Raw genomic sequence first — 22,057 nt, forward strand, 5'->3', positions numbered from 1 at the left:
TATGGACTTTTGACAGCTCAGGATGTGTTTGCTTCATGCCACAATCCAAGCAGCCAGAGGGTATTTCTCTCATCCAGATAAGTGGAGTAGAGGAAGGGAATCAGGTGGAGGGAGGAGTGGAAGGAAGGAGCTATTACTAGGAAACAGAGAAGATTGTTCTATGTGTATGAATGTCATAATGAACCCTACTGTTATGTGTAACCATAATGCACTAAAAAGAGTCAAAGGAATTTCAAAGAAGATGTTGCACCTGTTCTTCAACTTTGGCAGGCCTCTCCTGACACATAATTGATTATTAAATATATTCTGATTTGAAAACCTATCTTGATTTCATAGCTTCATCACCTGTTTCTCAAGGAATGATTTATTTTTCGTCCTTCAATTGAGCTTCAAGGACAGACATACAATGCTACAAACTGCTCTGATTCTCCCTTTCTCTGATCAACTTATTCCAGTTTCTTAGTTCCTCCTCAAGACTCTGTGGTTGAGATTTCACTTATTTTTGACTCTCTAAAGATTTGTTACTGTAAAATTTAAAGCACACCTTCTTAACACATGAATCTCAGAATGTGACACAGAACAATAATCCAAATGACCCTGCATATATTTGGAATTAAAGGCAGAATCAGATTTACCTGGAAAGAATTCTTAGCTCTGCCACTAATTTGTTGTATGCTATTGAAGCAATCAAAATTGTACTTAGAGAAGAAGTATAAGACATTCAATTAAATAAACATTTATTGAAGATCTGCTGTACATCAGCAATGAACAGTATGTCTTGACCCTCTCAAATCATATATGGCTTGGAGAAAATAGACAAGTTTATAGGCTGCTTTCATACCCTGTGATATGAAATGGATGTGCAAATACTATAGGAAGACAGAGCAGGGATTCAACCTGGACATCCGAGTGAGTTGAATTCCCCTCTTCCCAGAGGAATCACTATATGAAACCAAAGCAATCAGCCAGGCAAAGCAGCAAAGAGTGAATAAAGGGATGAACAGTGTTTCTGGGGGACATTATTTTTCAGATGTACCATGATACAAATGAGCATGATTTGAAGGAGCTAAATATTATCTGGGTATCAGTCAGGAATCTTCAGGTAGCAAGTAATAGAAATTCATTTGTAACTGGTCAAAGTATGAAGTGTTTTGCTCATCAACTGTTTTAGTTTTTTCATCACTGTGACCAAAATCCCTGAAAAGAACAACTTAGAAGAGGTGAAGTTTATTTGGGGCTCATGGTATTAGAGGTCTTAGTCCATAGATGGCCAACCCGACCCCATCTGGGCCCAAAGAGAGGCAGCACATCCCAGGAGAAGGGCTCACAGAGGAAAGTCTCCCACCTCATGGCGGGGTTAGGAAGCAGAGAAAGAAATGGGGAAGGGGCTTCCAGGAAGATGAACCTTCCAGGGCAAACATCTAGTGACCCTCCTCTTCTAACTATGCCCCACCTGTCTACACTTATGACCCAATTCGTGAATGGACTGATTAGTTTACAGGTGTCATAATTTAATAATTTTACCATCGAATTTCCTGCATGAACAGGAGCTTTGGTTGGGATACCTCATATCCAAACCATAACATAAAACAACCTATAAGTAGACTGCGATGGCATTAGTTATAGAGATCTGGGATTGGAAAAATGCCGCAACTCTTTTATCTCTGCTTCTACCTTTTGCTTCTTTTCATGGGTTAGGTTTTTTCCTCTACTTCACTTGTTGACTGTTTTCTCCATACAATTAAGTAAATGAGCACTGGAAGCTAGATTCATGAAACAATAGCTTTTCCATTGGAGAGGAAATATGAGGGGCTATTTTCTATTTGTTCTAGCCTGTAAGAATACAAAGCATTGTGAGGGTGATGTTTTACCCACCTAGCAATTAAATGAGTTAGCCTGTTAGTTTCCAAATGTTAGCAGAAGTCACTAGGCTGTTCAGGCAAACAGAGGATTTTTTGCTCATGATACAGCAGGTAGCATAGGCTTCGTGTTCACATCAGTTCCTTTGGTTTACAAGTGTCATGGGGATAAGAGGATGTTAAACACAATGGGCTTGTGTCGAAGCTGAGGATCCCAGATCTTAGGAAACCTTCACTTCATAAAGTGAAATGCTAGCAAATCTATTCAGGTTTTGTACTGAAGGGAGACATCATCTTCTTTATCCAAATCAGAGAATCAATCTGCTCTTTGACACAGAGGGAAATGTCTTTAGCTTCCAATGAGGATTGCTATGCAAGGGTCTTTTAAGGTAGTCCAGGATAAGAATTGTCCTACAGTGTGTAGGAATACTACAGATTGCCTTCCAGCAATACCAGAGAAGGAAATCAAATTGATGTGTCTGGGGTCAAGTGCCTAAACTGATCATGTACTTCTTTTCAGAGAGATGAAGTCCAATTATTGGCTTTGGTTAAGTCAATTTTTCCAACCAGAGGCTAGGGTCAAGGTTGTTTACCAAGACGTTAGAATGTGCTTGACAAAGACAGTGAAACAGTGTATATTATCAGCCTGGTTTGCTAGCACTTCACACACTCCTTGTACTATGAAGACATTCAACGCATTCAAATAATTTTCCTTCGTAAGAATGAGTCACTGGTATCCGTGGCTAAGATAATGGTTATTATGTTTGAACAGAGGTTGTTGTTGTTTTCTCCCCTTCTGCTGATTGTCACTGATACCAAATCCTTTGACTTTCAGTTGCACCAAAGTCACAGATTAATTGGCAGGATAAATACAAGTGGTATTTTACTTCTGTTCAGCTATTAATACAGGTCAGCTCAGGCTTAGTTCTCCTGTAAACATTGGTTACAAGGGCCCCCAACATGGTGCCATACATTGATCAGAAAGGTTCTGACTGCTACTTTCTTGGGGGGATTTAATAGTTGTTTTTTTTTTTTTTAAATTGTGTATGTTCACATGACACTACCATATATTTTCTGTCCATTTCTTTTTTTTTTTCCTCCCAGAACTAACTTGATACAATAAAATTTGAGCTCTATTTTTAATGTAAGGGGGAAAAAATCCAACTGTCAATCCAAATAGAAAAAGATAAGGAAAATATAAATGGGGGGAAGAAGGCATTTTATAATTCATTAATTCATATCAGTATCTCTAAATATATTTTTTATGAAAAAGAACTGAAAAATGTTAGATCAGAAACTAATAAGAAATCACACATTTTAAAAGATTTATCACTTGCTTTTTAGAGCTTTATTGACTATTACCTGTTTCAATATGTTTCAAATAATTAAATACTGCAACTGGGACATTAAAAATACAAACTAATTTACCAAAATAATTGTATTCTGAATATTATGTACAATATTATACATTTTACATTACATAAAAGGGTTTCTATACATAAAGGTAAGATTTGATTCATCATCATTGGAAATCCAAAATACATTTGAACAAAACATTCCTATGCATACATACACAATTGCTCAGCTGGGATAATCAAAACCATACATGAGTGTGGTTATTAAAAATAAAATTACATTCATATAATAGTGGTAGAAAATGAAATTTGTTTCTATTACTTTGAAAGTATTATTTTAAAAACCACACACATGAATTATATAACCTAGTTCTATACATTTAAAAAATATTTATGCTTGTAACTGAAATATGTTATTTCAGGGGAAGTTTTTGACTTTTAATTTCCTTATTTTATGGGATTTTTTATAATTCATAGTCATTAAACTAGCAAAAACCATGCTGGTGCCCAGCAAGTAGAAAAGCCACAAGGGCCTATCTTATCACTGTGTATATATTTCACCACATAATTTTGAAAAATAATCCTATGAAGTTGTACAGTTTGGTATGCCTTCATATTCATAATTGGCATCAAAGTGATTGCATATTGAGGCACAGAGCTTAAGGGAGAAATACATACTGTGGTGAGGAACTAGATACTGAAAGACAGATATCATTAGGTGACTTCAGAAAAAAATATCGTGAACAGGTGCTTATGTATAAAACAACACACACACACACATCAATTTTCTTTTTAGGCAAGTTTTGTCTTTCAAAATTGTGGATACAATGATGTGTCTGTTACACCTTGTTTGAACACTGAAATACCAAATTAAGTACATGATGCTGCCATACAAGTCTTAATAGCATCTCACTTTGAAGCTTGATTTCCCTCAAGCAGAACAGTTGTGATTTGAAGTAACACCAAACATTTTCTTAACTGATCTGAAATGCTTGAAAAATGGTACATTTACCCTGCAACAACAACAACAACAACAACAACAAATGGCTTTCCATTTTGAAATCTGTATGTCACTCTGTATAGAGCTCTCATTCCAGAGATACACAGTCTGGTGAAAACTCTACCAGAACTATACACAAGAGCCTCAGAAGAGCAGCAATCAGTAAAACTAGCCATTCGCCTTAGAGTTTACACAGCACTTTTGCAATAGGTCTTGTTTTTTCAATTCTGTATTATATGAAAGGCAAATGAAAGAACACCTGGAAACTAGAAGACAGGAAGGTAACAAGTTGAAACAAACACCAAAGCAGTGCTCTTTCCAACATCACAGATTTGAGAGAAATGAGAATCAGAGCCTAAGGTACGCTTTACTGTTTTTCTTCTTGGTCATGATTAGCCTGTATATAAAAGTTCTACCCTACGTTATCAAAATATATTCATATAAATGTATGAGCATTTCTAATACAAAAGTTAAAAAAAAGTCTAAATTCTTTATTTTTTGTAATTAAATATCCTAGAGTTCAGTAGGCAGATTCCGAAGCAGCTTGAAAAAAATTTGTTGGCCGAGCACTGTCCGGAAGTTGGGCACAGCTACATTTCAGCTCTTCGATGGGATTTCTCAGCAACGGCAGCCCCATCTTCCTCCTCTTCCTCCTCTTCCTCATAGTGTTCCTCTCTACCTTTGGGGCGGTTGTCCTCTCTAACTTCTTGCTCTTCTCCATCGTTGTTCTTATCATCAGCCTTAACATTAAAAGAAAAAAGAAAAACTAAGAAATAGGGAATAGAGCAAGTGATGGACAATTTCTCTCTAAAACAAACAAGGTGCGAATTCATTCAGTTTGGGAGAAAGGGAGGAAAAATGATCCTATAGGCAACAGTGCTACAGCCTCTCCTGATCGGCATGTGATCAGTCTCCTAATTCTAGGCCGACGTCTTCAATTCAGGGGCACCTTACAGGTATCCTCCACTGGTGTCTGTCCCAACTACACCTACATACCTCCTACCTAGTGCATGGGTGTACATACACACACTCATATATACTCAGTAGAAATATATTTTCCTGAACATACGTTTTCATCATTTTCACCATAGGTCTCCTCAGCATTACGCTCCAGTTCCCTTTTTTTCTCTTCAGTCAAATCTTCCTGAACCTAAAGCAAACCACAAAGAATATGTGATGCTTTCATCATTTCAACACCTAAAGCAACATGTTTTGATTTCCAAAAAGTTCATTTGAAATAGCAGGAACATAATTACACTAGAAGTAAATTTGAAAAAAAAATAAGTCAAAAGTCTGATTTGTCTATTAAGGATGAGGAAATATTCAATATACCTATCACGAAGATCAATGTGATAGATTCTCGGTCTGACCTTTTGTTTGAGTTTCTGATTTCTCTAAATAAGAGTTAACTCTTCAAGGATAACACCTGAAGAAATTCCAGCTTATAAAAGTCTAGGTCCCTCTTTGCAAAATGAGAGAACTGTGGAACTCTGAAAGCTCTGACAGAAAGTAAGTTGTATGAAGGCAGGAACCTTCTAATAGAATGCATGGTCTTCAGTAATCTGATGCACAAAAGGCACATTGAAATGCTTAATAAATATCATTGAGTGAGTTACTGAATAAACCAATGTAAAAACTATCCCCATAAAAGCACAAAAAAAGATACCACTGTCTATATTCAAAGTAATAGAAAATTGATGGGTCTGTTCTCTGGGCATATCAGTGACAGAACATGGGACACCGTGCCCTTGGTTCAGCTTTCTTTTTTTTTTTTATATTTCAATGTATTCCAATTTGAAAATAAGTTCACCCTTTTGGCTAATGGGGATGACATATAGAAGTCAGGTTCTCTTGAGATGCTTGAGTTATTCATGGACAAAAATTCTGATTCTCTTCATGTAATTTGTCAAATACTAATAAAAATGGCAAATATACCAAAAAAAAAAAAAAAAAAAGAACAAACCTGTCACGTTTAAATACCCAGAAAACAGAACACAATCATTTCAATTTCTGTATGAAGTAGTCTAATAAACTAGTTTAAATCCCTATCTCCATTTAGTGTTTTAACACAGCATCCGTTTTAAATAGTTTTCCTTTATGCATCCCACTATTACTGTTTCATTGATCCTAACTATTTATTCTCAAAATGCAAATCAAAGAAAGGATCTAAATTTTTACTGAATAATCTCTCTTTAATAACCATATCTCATAGAAATACAAGATAAAGTATTTTCTAACTTGCTAACTAGTTTGAAAACCACACATATACCAAAAGGTCTAGGTCATTCTAATTTTTTTTAAAAAAACTGCTGAATACAAGTTAGGCATAAAGTAGTGTCCTGGTACAGACCAGGATCATGGTATGGGTATAAAAGTCCTCTGGGGTAAAAAAAAAAAAAAAAATACATGTTTTTTGGGGAAGAGTTGAGTAGTGGTTGTTGAAAATCTGAGAAATGGGCAAGGGATGGAAAGTAAGCAGATACTATAATTAAGCAGGAGCAAATCAAGTGCTGCCTCAAGGTAGCTGGACTCCCAGCTCTTTGGATTCAGTGTGGACTTTCGGAAGCCTACAAAGGTGACTCTTCAAAGATGCCCTAGACAGAGCCAACTCTTCGTGAATCTCTTCTAATCAGCCCCCGGTACTGATTAGAAGACATTTGGCTAATGGGGATGACATATAGAAGTCATCCCCTAAATGAAACTGGTTTCAAATAATACAGTTTGAAGAAAGAGGCACAGAGCATCTCTATATTCACATTTCCTGATGAAGTAAGCTAGGGATACCCTTGTCTCACCCTATGGCTCAATCAGTAGTCCAATGACATCTCTTCTGCCATTTGTCACAGAACCTCATAGCAATGTCCCACAGGACATTGAAATGAAGACAATGAAGCACCTATTTCAGACTTCATTAAGGTCTAATTGAAACGTTAAATTGCTTAAGCGTCCTTGTCTATTTTGATGAACAAAGATGTCTTCTATGTGGGTAATAATGAAAGTTCAATTTGTGAACACTAAACATGGTGTAGTTGAGAGTAGGAAAGAACTGCCTCAAAATTATGCTGTATGGTGGAAAGAGTACATAAATCTGGGGCAGCGAAGTCCAGACAGTAATTATTTAGTCTTTCTGGGCCATAAGTTCTGTCACAACTGCACAACTCCACCAGTATAGTACAAAAACAGCTATAAACAAGGTGTCAACAAAGAGGCAAGGCTGTGCTCCATAAAACTTTATTTACAAAATAGGCTGCAGCCTGCATTTGCTACCTCCTAACATACTCTGTGAAGACAGACAGACCTGCACCAAAGCCTCAGTGGTAGAGTGCTTGCCTAGCAAGGGTGAGGCACTGGGTTCGATCCTTAGCACCATATAAAAATAAATGAATAAAAAAAAAAGGTATTGTGTCTATATACAACAATTTTAAAAAATAATAATTAAAAAACCCCCAGTAAGTTCAACTTTCTATTATGAAAATCTTCAAGCGCATGCAAATAATCATTCAATATAAGTTTTATAAATACTTCCAAGGCTCCAACTGTCTCAATATTGCCACACTTCCACAGTCTATCACTTTTCTATTTTTTCAATTATTTATTCTTAAGATTTCTAGATATCATGTAATTTTACCCTTACATGTCAAGGTATGCACCTTTAAAAGAAATGGACGCCTTTTTATACAAACATAATGCTAAAATCACATGATAAAGTCAATAATTCTGTGGCATCATCTGATGACACTCTTCTGATTGTCTCAATAATGCCTATTTACACTTGATTTGTTCTAATCATGATCCAAAGTCCACACATAACATGGGCTTCCCTCCATTATTTTTATCTTGATGCTATTGACTTGTTCTATAGAAGCACCCACATTTTGGATTCATTTGCTTCTGTATGGTATCACTTCACTCATTCCTCTAGTCCCCATATTTTCTATAAATCAAACTTAACTTGAATATGAGTTAGTCAGAATTCAAGATGCTGAATATTTCACATTTTCATCACATCAGGAAACACATAATGTCTGTCCTACTTTTAGTAAGGCTGAGGTTGGTCAGTGAGCTCACATGGTGACTGTCTGATCTGTCCCTGATAAAGTACGTTGTTTATATAGTAACATCATTGATGATTAATGATTAAATCAATGGCTTTAAATAGGGGTTACAAAGATACCAAGTTTCTAGTTTCATCCTTCTTTCTGCATCTACCAATTTAATACAGAACTCTCCCACATTAACTATACACTTATCATGCCTGGTGCACTTAAAAATGACATCCCTTGAAGTTAGACCTGCGGGGGGGGGGGGTGCGGCTTCAAGTACAATTCTAACAACAAAATAACAAGCTGTGGGACTTTGAAAAATTCAACTAACTTCTCTGAAGGTCAAAATATCTTATGTATAAAATAAAAGGGTTGGGTATAGGGTTTGAGAATCATAGTGATATGGGCAATGACCGAACAGACTCCATTTTACCCTGAGACCCCATATCATGTAAGAAATGCTTTTCCTGTGAGAAAGCCCCACCTCTGTACCCATTAATAGTTACCTAGCATAACATACTTGGCAACACAAAATAATAATTTTTATGCAATGTAAAATTGTTCTCTTTGCTTTCCATTTTTCTTGGGCAATGTACCTAGACGTTAGTAACCATTCTCTAACTTGTACTGAATTAGGGTCATTTTGACCCACTTCCATTCTGCTTGCTTGCTGCTATGCCAACCTGGAAAGTCCAGTGGAAAATACCAATGTATCCATTGCATTGTCTTGCTACTTGACCAATCCAGCTTCTGTATGTGTTTGCTTATAGCTACATCAACCCAGATATAGTTTTTGCCTTTAAATATCCTAAAATGCTCAGGCTTGGGGCTGTTCCTTGCAGAGACAGTTATGGGTCCTGCGGGGAGCAGTCGCTGGCTGGCTGGCTATATAAAGACTCTTCAATTTGGACAAAATTGGGACTTGGTATGTTTTCTGAGTGACCTGCCCCACAACAATAGATGCTTTTAAGACTGAAACGAAAAATGCTTTAGCAAATGTGCTTAGACACAGCATTCTGCATAAATGTTCAGGGGGTTACACTTCCCCAATTCCTCCACCATTGTCTGCCTCTAAATAAGGTGTTCCTGAAACATGAGCATCATCTTGTGGGTGGGGAAGGGACTTCTGAAGAACTGATTCCAAGCCCCACAACAGAGAAGATCCAAAATTTCCTAGAGCAGGGTTTAATCCAGGGATTTGTATTTTTCACAAACTCTTCACTATGATTCTTGGGTTAGGCACCATAGCATACACCTATAATCCCAGCAGCAGCTCAGGAGCCTGAGGCAGGAGGATGGTGAGTTCAAAGCCAGCCTCAGCAATTTAGCAAGGTCCTAAGCAACTTAGCAAGATCCTGTCTCAAAATAAAAAAGTTAAAAAGACGGGATGTGGCTCAGTGGTAAAGCAATTCTGGGTTCAAACCTTGGTACCAAAAAAAAAAAAAAAAAGGTGGTTCTTGGTCATAGTAAAAGAGAACTATTTCCTTAAGATGCTGGGTTAAGAATGTCTCCAGCTTGGGGAATAATCTTCCTTCTCTGAAGCCTGTTTTCTCATTCTCGGCACCTATTATAAAACACTTAGCCTGTTTACCAGTTATCAGTATATTCTTGAGAACCACTGATTTAATTTACTCTTTAATTTAGGGAATCCATCCACAAATGAACACTGTAATTTTCCAGCCATATACAAGTATATAAAAACAGAGTCTTATATTCACATTATTTTAATAAGATATTCTAAATGTTTGGGGTAAAAGTAATTCAAACTCATCTTAAAGGCATCACTGAAAAGAATGGCGTGGCATTTCTAATTGACCTTTAAAATACCCTTTGACAAAACCAGAGGCACCCTGTGTTACTGTCTGATAGCGTAGATGCAGCAATGACGTCTGCTATACCGAACCCTCTTTAGAATCCTGATGAGGCTGAGGCAGCGACTCTGTTGAAGATTTCCCATAGGGGTCCTCATTACTCATGTTCCTCCACTGGAATCTAACGTTTTAGACATTTGAGAAATGAACCTTATGTGATAAGGAAAAGTTTAGTAAATGGCCAAAACAAAACAAACCAAATCACTAAATCTAAAATGTGCTTTCACTAGTTACTGGGTCCCGGCCAAGTGTGCTGACACCTTTGTTTACACACAGAAGACACTGTGGGATGAGCCAGGCACTAGCTGGCTAAATTCTGAGCAGTCAAGAATGCTAGGATCCAATGAGGCAGGCAGCATGTGACAAGGAAGTCTTTGGCAAAGTCGGCTAGAATGAAGGACACCACTGCCTGAGAGGCCATGCTAAATGGAAGAGTTTCCACCCATCAGAAGCTTCTTAACTTAGGGAGTCCCAGGCCATGGTCTGGGTTGGTACATATACATAGCTGGTCACTGAAGGTGAGCAAATAACTTTGGACTTGCTCTTTCCTGAGTGTTCAGATTAATCTGTTTTCTGCTACGTTTGAGCAATGAAAGCATTCCAAGTTTTCAAGCATTCACTCTATCTATATACATATCTGTATGTATTTTAGCATTCAGATAATTCTGAAGTATAACACAGCACTTTTTGCCTATGTGATAACTTGTCCTATTTGCTGAAAAGTAGATAAAATATACAGGATGTAAGCAGTATGAAGAGAACATTATGGTGGGTATGCCCTTTACCCTGACATCAAACAAATAAATCAGGATTGCTGGTCAATAATCATAATTTTTATGTCTTAGACAATGCTGCTGCACTAAGATTTAAATACCAACAACAACAACAAAAAAGAAACAAAAACAAACAAGGATAGTGCAAATTTCCTAAAAGCACACTTGTTTTGGGTGATCTACTCATCGTTCAGATTTGTGAGTCTGATGGCTCCTCCTCTGAACAGGTTTCCCACTGGCAAGATACAGTTCCTCCTGAGGAGCAAATGCTGGCAGCTAGAGTTTGGCTGCAGGCTGGGAGGGAAGGAAACTGAAGGCCGCTGCAGCCCTACAGCCCTTTGGCCAGGTTTACTGGAGATGAGAACCATGCAGTCACTCAGCATTAAATGGCTTTCAAAGTGCTTCCGAAAATTTTGTCCCAGATTCACATACAATTATAAACAATACCATGGGTGCTTCTAATTCATTTTTCTCATTTTAACCACAGTTTGCTGAGTGCTTCAGCTATGAATTATCACTAGGGCTCAAATGGTATTTGGCAACCATCTTTCTCTCCCCTCTACAGAATATGACCTAGGAATGATGGAAAGATGCAAAAACTAATCATGTCAGGAAAGACCAGAAAACATACAACTCCTCCTGAACAAGGGATGTTCAGGGGACAGGAGGAAAATGACACTGGGAAGTAGAAAGGTTCACAGGGCCTCCTTGGAACATTCACCTGGGAATAGTCTTGAATGAAGGGTGGCAACCTGCAGCCTATGCAAGAAGGCTTAGAAAGCTGGGACAAACACTATTATAAGAATTCTGGGCAAGGAATAAACAAAGCAAAAGAATTAGAACCTGGGGCTGGTGCAACAAGAGGAAAACAGCCCTGTCAATTTGGCCGACCTGGCGGGAGGGGCTGCTGAACCTCTGGGTGCACAGCCTCCTTTGCCTTGTCACCCTCTCCTGCCCCTTGCCTTGGTGATTCCTGTTTTTCTGCCCTGCTCCCTACCGGATCTCCGGATTTCTCTCTTCCACCTTACCTGATCATAATACAAAAGTGAAAAAGAATCAGTAAATACTGATTAAATTTTTATGTTTACCCTTCTGAATTTTTAAAAAGAAGTCAAGGTGAACCCTTTTCTCTCTTAATCCCTCAAAGATTCCTGGTATCTGACATCATGAAACAAAGTAATATTAGTCTAGACATCCTGTTACCAGAGAAGCCCAGATGAATATCTTCTTCTTGCTAAATGTCTTAATATTCAAGGCTGTGGCTTCTCTAATGCTCTCTTTCTGATAAGACAGCTCAGAGTCTTGATTAAGATGAACAGCAGGATGATAAAAGATAGAGAATAGAAAGATCAAGCCTGTTAGACAGAACATAACTTGAGATGTTGCCACTGGCCATTAAAGGGCAACACTCTTTTCTGTTTTCCTGGCATCAGCACAGATTTTAGCATTAGTTCCGTGAAGCTGCAAATAGCAGTAAAAATAAGAACGCAGACCCAGGCCAGGGAACTGAGTGCATGCTGAGCACATGCTTCCTGAACAGGATGTCCAGTGGTGGGCGTGTTTCTTCAGTGGGTCATGGTCAACCTCCCCAGAGGTTCCCTTAGGGATAAAGCCATGCATTTGCAAGACACCTGGCTGATGAGTGGCTCTGAACCAGGCATTTCATCCAGGAATTACTTACTGGTCCTGAGTGAGACTAAACGTGGGGTCAAGGCCTGATTCATATCATGTTCCATCATATTCCCAAGTACTGCAAGTGTCCAGGTAGGAGAAAGCCATGGCAAAAAAGGCTGCAGCAAATAGCCTTCGCCAGTTGATTGAGCACAGGAATGTGGCATCACCATAGATGCTAACTAATGATAATATGCCAGATGCTTACAAGCTAAAATTAAGTTATTAAGAAATCCTACCTAAAAGCATTTTATTCAAAACAGTTCCAATACTTCCCCTTCTCTTCACTGTTTTTGTGGTGCTGGAAATTGAATCCAGGCCCCCATGTATACCAGGTAAGTATTCTGTCACGGAGAACAGTGACAAATGCTCCTCCATGTCTGCTCCTCACTTGTTCAGCTTCCTCAAGGTCTGGTTGCCTTCCCAGACCTTGTTTTGGTTGAACTTAATTAAGATGCTAAAGGTCTTATGAGGGAAGGGGTCAGAGGGAAAGATTATAAAACTAATAAAAATGTCTGGCAGGTGTTAACATGGATTCCAGCTGACATTGCGGGGTATCCCTGTGAGGCAGACTCAGGGGACATGTGCCCAGAGAAAGTGACAGGGTCAATCCATACTCCCTCAAAGGTGCAGAGCTTTGTGCTCTCATTTGTGATGGAAAGAGACATGAGAAAATGTTCTCATGAAGATCACATAAATCTGTCTGCCGTTCCTAGAAAGTCGGCTTTATTTGAAATTTCTGAATCAAAAGTCTCCACTGCCATGGTTCATTTCCTCTTAAGCCACCCTTTCGTACCCTGCCTAAGTCTCTCTGAACATTTCTCTGGAAGGAATGTCAGAGTCAATACTGCCAGGGTTTGTTTACGGTTGGTGTGACAGACCAAACAACTGGATCAGCCTCCTGCATTCAATCTTCCTACCTCCTCCTCTCCCTCTTCCTGGTACTGTTCATCAACATTATCCTCCTGCTGGTCTGGATTTCCTGCCATCTGTTGAAACAAAAGGGGAGGCTCATGTTACTGTACATTGGAGATGCCTTGTATAATACTTGGGGACAAAGAAGAAGCATGCCACCATGAACAGTGCACTCACAATGCACTGGTGGCCAGGAAATGATGAATAATCATTGCTAACACAAAGCACAGGGTGTCTGTTACCCTGAGTGCAGGCATGTCTTTTCACATAATGACCTCGAAACCACTAGAGTGGCAAACCTTCTCTCAGTGCAGATTAGGACTAACCTTTCACATAAACCAGGCATTTATTAAAGTGCTCCGGTTAAATCTACCCTTGGTAGTGGCATCTGCTTACCACCAAATGCTCCTCCATGTCTGCGTTCTCTGGCTTTCGATCGCTTTGTTTTGGCTCTTCGTTTTCATCTGGCAGATTTTCTTCTCTCACTTGTTCGGCTTCCTCAAATTCATCTTCGCCTTGATTATTGGGGTCATCTGCTGGGTTTATATCCTCTACAGCTGCCCGCTGTAAAATTTTAATAAAAACCAACCGCCACTTCAAAACAGAGGATCAAGTTTAATTTCATTTGAAAGGCCACACACTGGCAGAAAATGAAATAACCCTTCACTGCATCGTTCATCCCTGTCCCTGCCAGCGCTCACAAGTACCAAGCACCCCACTGTCACAAGGTAGAACTCCTGCTTCACTTGTGAGAGGCTGAGGAATCAGAAGGAAGGATAAACGGTGCTTCCTTTCTGCCAAGTAATTCCAACAGTCTTCCAACCGCTAGCAAACCAAGAAATGTGAACAAAACTACACAGACAACCAGCAAAACAGCTAATAAGTTGGAAAACCAAGTGGGAGGAAAACAAATCAATGCTAATGTATACCGAAGACTTAGATAGGTGAAGTGGTAATTCTTTTCATGGTGATGTTGATTTTTATACAAATCTCCCTTTTATGCGATTTTAAACATGTAAGTAAGTGCAAAGCAGCTGATGGGAAGGAAGATCTCTATCTCTGAGAAGACCCAAGCCAAAAAAAGGACTAACTCTACAGAAAATGGTATATTTGTAGTGTGGACCATGTTCCTTCCTTCCTTCTTTCTCATTCATTCATTCATTCATTTTTTATATTTTTGGTAGTGGGGATCGAACCCTAGGGTGCTCTACTACTGAGCTATATATCCCCAGCCCTTTTCATCTTGTATTTTGAGACAGGTTCTCACCAAGTTGCCAAGGGTGACCTCAACCTTGTGATCCTCCTGCCTCAGCTCCCTAAATCATTGGGATTACAGGTGTGCTCCACAGCACCTGGCTGAACTATTTCTTCCTTAAGAAACACCACTATGAAACTGAGAGAGACTACACTGGCAAGGGATAGGAGAAAATCTTTGGCAACATATTACAAAAAAATATACCTCCAGACCCACCTTTGAGTGGTTCTCAGTTACTGTGGGATAACAAATGTCCTTCAAACAATCAACTTTAGAATTATTTCAATTTCCCACTTAAGTTCCCAAGGCACCTTCCAAATAACACACATCATAACAAAAATTCAGCTTTTAGGAACAGAGAAGGGCAGAAATGGTGATGTTTGCTGTGAGCGTCCCCAATCCCTCCCAGGTCATCTATGGGACACTTACTGAAGTGGCAATTGCTTTGGAGAGACACTGAAGCTACGCAGTAAGATTCAGTCTCTCCTGGTGTTCTCCAGACAAGATTGTACTTCACTTTGCTGAAGAACCCTGAACATGCTCAAGAGCTCATTGCTCTCAGCTGATCTATTATCTGTACACCCCTGGCCGTAAACTTCATTCAAGTGCAAATAACACTCTTCTCAGGAATACAGTGACAAATCCTCACCTTTACACTAATTTCTAATTACTCCATAAGCTCCTGTCATACAGATTTCCTTCATTGTTGGCAATAATCTGTATGGGAACAGAGGAAAAGAACAGCACCCTCTCTTCAGGAAAAAAAAAAAAAAACACTAAGTATGTCTTGCTATAGTTCTTAAAAATGTGCACAATGGTTCTAAGACTGACCAAGTAATAAGTGAGGGCTCACAGGCACAAACAGTTATATTCAAATAAAACAGCTAAGACAAAGAGGGACAAATGGGCTGACAACTTCTAATTAAAAGAAGGCATGACAGAAAGACCAGTGTTCCCCATATGTCTCCAAAATGTGGAGAGATAAGAAGAGTAAAGGGTCACTGGCAAGTAGTCAGCCTCCAGCCACTCCCAGCAAAGTGACTGTCCTTCACTCTCCATGCACACTTGCTTCCTTGCTCTCGTGGGACAGCCTCTCACTCTCTCATTCTCTAACCCTTGCTCTATCATGACAGTATTTCAGGGCTGTGTCCCTGCTGCATGCTTTCCTATATACCAGTGAGGGTACAGCAGAAAAACCTGCTCTGTGAGTCAAGTGGAAAAGCCATTTCCATAAAAGGGCTGAAAGTGGCCAGCAGAAGGACTCTCTCTGTGATTATCAAGGAAGGACATGGATCTTCTTTTCAATTCCCTGGATCAATATAAACTGGATCCACATGGCAGTAGGGATTGAATATTATAAGCACAGGGGGTTGCTTTACTAGAACAAAAGATGATAGCAGCAAAAGGTAATGAGAAGCCAGGAGCAGTGGTGCATGCCTATAATTCCAGAAGCTCAGGACACTAAGGCAGAAGGATCACACAGTTCAAGGCCAACCTCAGCAACTTAGTGAGGACCTAAGCAACTTAGTGAGACTCTGTCTCAAAATCAAATACAAAAAGAGCTGGGGATGCGGCTCAGTGATCAAGAGCTTTTGGGTCCAATCCCTAAGAACAACAACAACAAAAAAGGTGATAGAAAATTAAAATAAGTTGTGAACGTCATCTACACACAACACATGATCACTCACTGAATGTTGGCTTACCCCCCTTATGAGCAAGGTCAAAGCCCTAGACAACCCAAGTGAATCAGGGGTCTCATTCCTTTTTTGGAAAACACAGAATAATGCCAGTTATTAGATGTCTACTTAAATGTTCTCCTCCCTTGTGGTACTCGAGCACTTCTTTTCATGAGTGAAACCACATATTTCACCAACATATTTATTAAAATGGCCCCTGGACTGTTGGGAGGTGACAGAGTCACATGCCACATACCCTGGCAGGCCACTGGACAGGCTCAGGAAAGGGTAAATTCTCTAACTTCCTTGTTGGCCTGCCCCGTCCCCTCCATCTTTCAGTGTTACCTCATATTTCAATGCCTCTAAATTTTACTTTTCTAGGTTTTAATTTTATTAAGTTAAAAAGTGTCAAAGGGAAAAACTTTCAACATTATTTTTTCCCAAAACAGCCTTTAACCCCGTCTCATCTCACACCCCCTACATCCTGGTTGAGGGTGAACTATGCTGCTTATAGGTAATTATTCAAAGCCCTCTGTGTGCTGATGAAATGACATGCACATCTGGGGCTGGACACCAGAGTCAGACAAATGCTTAAGGTTTCTTTCTGCCTGTGCGTTTCCAAGTGGCAGATCCAGGGGTGAGGATACTTACATCTGCCTCTGATTCCGGGTCAGCTTCGGGGGGCCCTTGTCCGTGAGGCTCCTGTCCATTTCCTGGGTCTCCTTCTGCTTCATCTTGGTGCTGGTTGTCTCTTTCATAGGCTAGCAAATCAAAGGAACTACAATCAGCTGAAAGAATCAAGCAGGATTCCTCCCTTTCAACTCAAAGGAGAGCCTCCAGGAGGCCTCTGGAGACCGAGTCCAAGTCACCCACTCTTTCCCATGCCTCGGTTAACTCAACAGCTTTCTTGCGTAGTTTTGTCCTTTTCCCAGACTGTGTCTAAGAGGTTGGGTGGGGGTGCGGGGGGAAGTGTCGCTGTTCTAATTTCCCAAAGCTATTTTTTTTTAATTTGTTCTAATCAGTTACACACGACAGCAGAATGTTTCTAACAAGCTGCATTTCCCCCTTCGGCAGGAAAAGGACCACAAATCAAACTTCCTTCATAAAAGAAAAGTCCAGACCATTGGACATTGCTAAAATAATCAATTAATTTTTGGATAATATTAAAGGTAATGGCAAATTTCCAGTGAAGGTACACTGGGGGGTGTCATTAGGAAATGAAAGACAAAATAATCTCAATTGTGTAATTCAAAAACAAACAGAGCCTGTCATGGATGCTACTATGGCAACAAGGATACCACAACAATACAGGCCATCACACGGTTATGCTCACACATAAAACTGGAAAGTTTTTTAAAAAATACTTAGATGAAGAGAATTTTAAGAGCACACAGGAGAAGAGCGAATCACTTTTTTAAAGTCAGATACAAGAGGAAAGGTTTAAGAGTATGGAGAGCATTTAATTTAATATAAAGACAAAGAGTAGCTCACTATTAGGCTACAAGTTCATAAAGGGGTTAATTAAATAAAGAAGGGGAAAAACTGTTGCTCAACAGTTTTACTGATAACAGAAACAAAAAGCTCAAAGTCACCACAGGGGACAAAAGGGAATAGGCTCTTCACTCTCAGGGCAACCAACTTCACAACAAGCTGTTGAGGGAGGTGTTGTCATCTTACTTTAGACTCTCTCTAGAAAAGGAGAGTTGCCTTCCAATTCTATCATCACAGCAAGGAATGCATGACTAGGCGCTTATCATGAGAGAAAGCCATTGCTGATTTAATCTGAAAAAGTTTTAAGGCAATGATGTAAAGACTTCCAAGGTCAGGAGAAAATGTAGAATTTCTCAAAGCATAATAATCCTGTGATAATTTGTCAGAAATAACTATTTGATATGCAAGAAGCTTAAATGATGGGGAGAATAGTGGAGACAAGAGAGATTATCTTGACCAGTTCTCTTTTCTTTTTGTGGTACTGCAGATCAAACTCAGGACAACTATGGAGCACTATGGCAAGGATTAAGACTCAAGAAGTGACAACAGAGGCATGACTTCTTTGACCTCACTCAAGTATGCATTTGGCTTGTTGATGTTAGGGAACACTGGCTCACTGATACTGTTTGATATAACCAGGTAATGTTATTAAAACATTCATCATCTGAGAAGTCTTACCACCTCCTTCCTCTTCCTGGATTCCCTGGTCCTCTGCTCCCTGAACGATATCATTATCCATAGCATTATAATGAGCTTGCTGCCTGCCCGGGACACAAACATTATATATTCAGAGATACAAATTAAGTGGCACAGTTTGACACAAGTCATTTATCTTTTAAGGTAGTAATAAACAAGATTTCTCAACATCTTTTAAAAAGCCATAAATTCTTTTTTTTAACTTTTAGGTACATGATAAAGTATGATGAAAGTTCTAGATATGCTTCCAACAGATACATTAAAAAGGTAAAGCACCGTTCAATGATAAAATTAAAAGGTTAGCACAAAGTCTTCTAAGCTACTTTGAGACTTACTCTATCGCTTTAGAGAAGAAAAAAAGAAAACCTGATTATTTTTAAAATTAAAGATTTGCCCTTTAATTCTCAATTCTCAGCTCTTCCTGGACTGCATGAGCAACATGAGCCCCTCCTGTTCCTGGATCACAAATACACAAAACTGCTTGCAGTGGGAGAGGGGCTTCTATGCCCATCGAGAGAAGGGGCAGGCTACCGTAGCTGCTCCTGGCGCCGCTGCTGGTCTTCCTCCTGCTGGTCTTGCCTCTGCTGGGCCATCTCCTGGGCCAGAAGCTGCTGCTGCTGCTGCTGCCGTAACAAGTGTCCCTGCAGCCTCTGCTGGTGCAAAGCTTCCTGGTGTTCTCGCAGCCGCTGGGCCTCCTCATCCCTCCTTGCCGCCAATCTCTGCTGTTCCAACTGCTCCTCATATGGGGACCGGGCCCTGGTGCCCGGCTTGGCTGAAGGGTATACCTGGGGCAAAGACAGTTGATGCTGAACAAGAGGGCTCGGCTCCCCAGGGGTTTCTCTCCCTTTGTTCCCATGACAAACTCAGGAGACAGGCTGGTTTATTAACCTATTTGTCACATGAACTGTGATTATAAATAAAGCCCAGAAACTCCTATTTTCCTGCTATCTCTGAATTGCCCTTGGCTTTGTCTAGTGACTGTTCTTCCCAATTTGCTGGCACTAAGGCAGACTTTCAATATGCTCCCTGATCAAATGGAGCACAGGGCACAACACAAGAAATCAGTTTTGGACCATAATTAAATTTGTATTTACAAGGCTCTGACGCAAGCAGGCACGTGGTAACCTCACACTAATTGGGCAATATGTGAAGCTAAGGGTTTCTCCATGAAGAGTTAAAAGATCTAGGGATACTAACTTCAGCAATGTATATGCCCATCACAGGCTAAGCACAGCCAAAATAATAATGTCAAATTCCAGATTACTGTGAAAAAGCAGGAACTGAGTTCCTTCAAAGAAACTAAGAATAGGTGAAGAGACAGTATTGTCTGATTAAAGAAAAATCAGATCCAGCAATTTTTTTTTTTCTTTTGGTACCAGGGATTAAACCCAGGGATGCTTAGCTACTGAGCCACATCTCCAGCCTTTTTAAATATTTTATTTAGAGACAGAGTCTTACTGAGTTGCTTAGGGACTCTCTAAGTTGCTAAGGCTGGCTTTAAACTCTTGATCCTCCTGCTTCAGCCTCCCCAGCTGGTTGTATTACAGGCACATGCAACTGCACCTGGCAGATTCAGCAATATTTAAAACTCCACTTCCATCAAGTTTTTCCTCATCTTCCCCTCCCCTCCTTGACTAACATAAAAACAAAATCTCTGCTACAGAAAGAAAGCAAAGTATGGAGGGGAACTGAACCAAGTGGAGAACTCTTACGGAAGGGCATAAAGTGGCAGAGCTTCTCAGGCTAAGGTGGCACTTACAAAGGCTGCCACACCTACCCAGTCTGAAGCCTCAGGAAGCCTCAAGTTTCAGCCTGAAGCTTCAGAGTTATAAACAGGTGATCAGCTGGGTACAACGGTGACCACTATCACAGAGGCTTGGGAGGCTGAGGCAGGAGGATCACGAGTTCAAACCCAGCCCAGCAACCTGGCAAGGCCCTGTTTCAAAATAAAAATAAAAAGGGCTTGGGATGTGGCTCAGTGGTTAAGAGCCCCAGCCTTCAATCCCTGGTACAAAACGAAAACAAAAGAATACACAGGTAATTACATCCAGGTAAAGGCCAGAGGCCCTGTGGCTGGATATCAGTGTAGAGCTAGCAGAAGAAAGGTACCTAGTTGCCCTCAGTGTGGATAGATTTCAAGTTCTTTTAAAGTTTTACTTACAATAATGGCTGTTTTATTAAGAAAGGGAAAAGTGTACTTATGTAGAAGAGTGTGGGCAGGAAGCAGGGTCTCAGCAAAAACTTGTTCAACACACTCACCTAGTGCACTGTCCCTAAGTGTTAAAGCAGCTTGTCACAGAAGCTTTTTGATTCATCCTTGACAGAGAACAGGCAAAAGCCAACTCACCAACTGGCGAAACTAAACAGAAGGAGGGGGACTATGGATCACAGAAAAATGAAGCCTTTGTCTGCCTCAAGCTGCTCAAGACAGGACTTGACCCCATCTTGGGAAAGTGTCCATCAGGTGGTCCCGTATCCACCCTGTCGATAATGTGAGGATGAGTCTCTTACTTGCACCACTGACAACAAGGACACATCTACACACCAGCATCAACTGCTCCTGTCACCAGCCATCTTTCTGAGCTAGGTAAGAGCTGTGCTATTAATATTACAAGACAACTTAAATATGTACACATGATGGTTAGTGAAATCACCTATTTTTGTAGAGATTTTTCTTTTTTTATACATATATATTTTTTAAAAATTCTTTCTGTACTTGTAGATGGGCAGAATGCCTTTATTTTATTTATTTTTATGTGTTGCTGAGGATCATACCCAGTGCCTTAGGCATGCTAGGCAAGTGCTCTGCCACTGAGCTACAGCCCCAGTCTGGCCCTTTTTTTAAAAAAAAAAAAGCCTTAAGATCCACTTTATTTTTGTTCCCCATCCCAGTGGACGTGGGTGGGTGACCACACACCTCAGCCTGAGCGTGCCCCTCCAGGAGGTTGGCAGCCTGATTTCGTTCCTGCTGTTCTTTCCACTCTCGGTCCTGCTCCTCTGGTGAGGGATCATGTTCTTCCTCCAGACGTTCTGCCTGCCCAACCTGCTCCATCTCCTCCTCTTCCAGGGCTTTTCTGTGCTCCTCTTCCACCTGATGTGCCTCTGGCTCTGGGGGTACCACTTGTTGGTTAGGCTGGGCCACAGTCTGAAAATGTGCCTCTTTCTGGGTGGGAAAATAAGGTTTTGCGTCTTCTGTTCTTCTCGGCATTGCTTCATGTTTCTGCCATACATTGCTGTATCGAGACACCTAGGCAAGCAAACCATAGGAAATGTTGCTCGTCCTTTTCAAAAGCAGTGATATCATTCATTAGCATGTCCTTGGAGGTACAACATAAGAAAAATTCTGGAGTCTTGAAAAATATACATAGTCTCCTGACTTAAAAAGATAGGAGCAATGGAGCTACTTAAATTCCACTGTATAATTTCACCTATAAAATGGAGAGAATACGGGC

General features: G+C 40.1%; 1 protein-coding gene across 5 annotated transcripts in view; it reads right to left on the minus strand.

The window, feature by feature from the left end:
- Positions 1-3,184: 3,184 nt before the first annotated feature.
- Positions 3,185-22,057, minus strand: part of Golim4 (golgi integral membrane protein 4) — a 75,800-nt gene continuing 56,927 nt past the window's right edge. For 2 of the 5 annotated variants that reach the window (XM_046422950.2, XM_046422947.2), the window contains 8 exons: positions 21,523-21,852; positions 19,137-19,390; positions 18,591-18,670; positions 17,070-17,179; positions 13,884-14,051; positions 13,493-13,561; positions 5,284-5,364; positions 3,185-4,954 (listed from right to left, as the gene is read on the minus strand). In XM_046422950.2, coding sequence (XP_046278906.1) covers positions 4,805-4,954; positions 5,284-5,364; positions 13,493-13,561; positions 13,884-14,051; positions 17,070-17,179; positions 18,591-18,670; positions 19,137-19,390; positions 21,523-21,852 — 1,242 coding nt within the window. In that variant the 3' untranslated portion in view covers positions 3,185-4,804. Of the gene's footprint in view, positions 4,955-5,283; positions 5,365-13,492; positions 13,562-13,883; positions 14,052-17,069; positions 17,180-18,587; positions 18,671-19,136; positions 19,391-21,522; positions 21,853-22,057 lie in introns of all 5 variants that reach the window. The other 3 variants (XM_046422949.2, XM_046422946.2, XM_046422948.2) reach the window with 2 other exon arrangements.

Source organism: Marmota monax, unplaced genomic scaffold (genome assembly GCF_021218885.2).
Source record: "Marmota monax isolate L192 unplaced genomic scaffold, Marmota_monax_Labrador192_F-V1.1 WCK01_AAM20220418_F8-fsc00110, whole genome shotgun sequence".
Classification (NCBI taxonomy): domain Eukaryota; kingdom Metazoa; phylum Chordata; class Mammalia; order Rodentia; family Sciuridae; genus Marmota; species Marmota monax.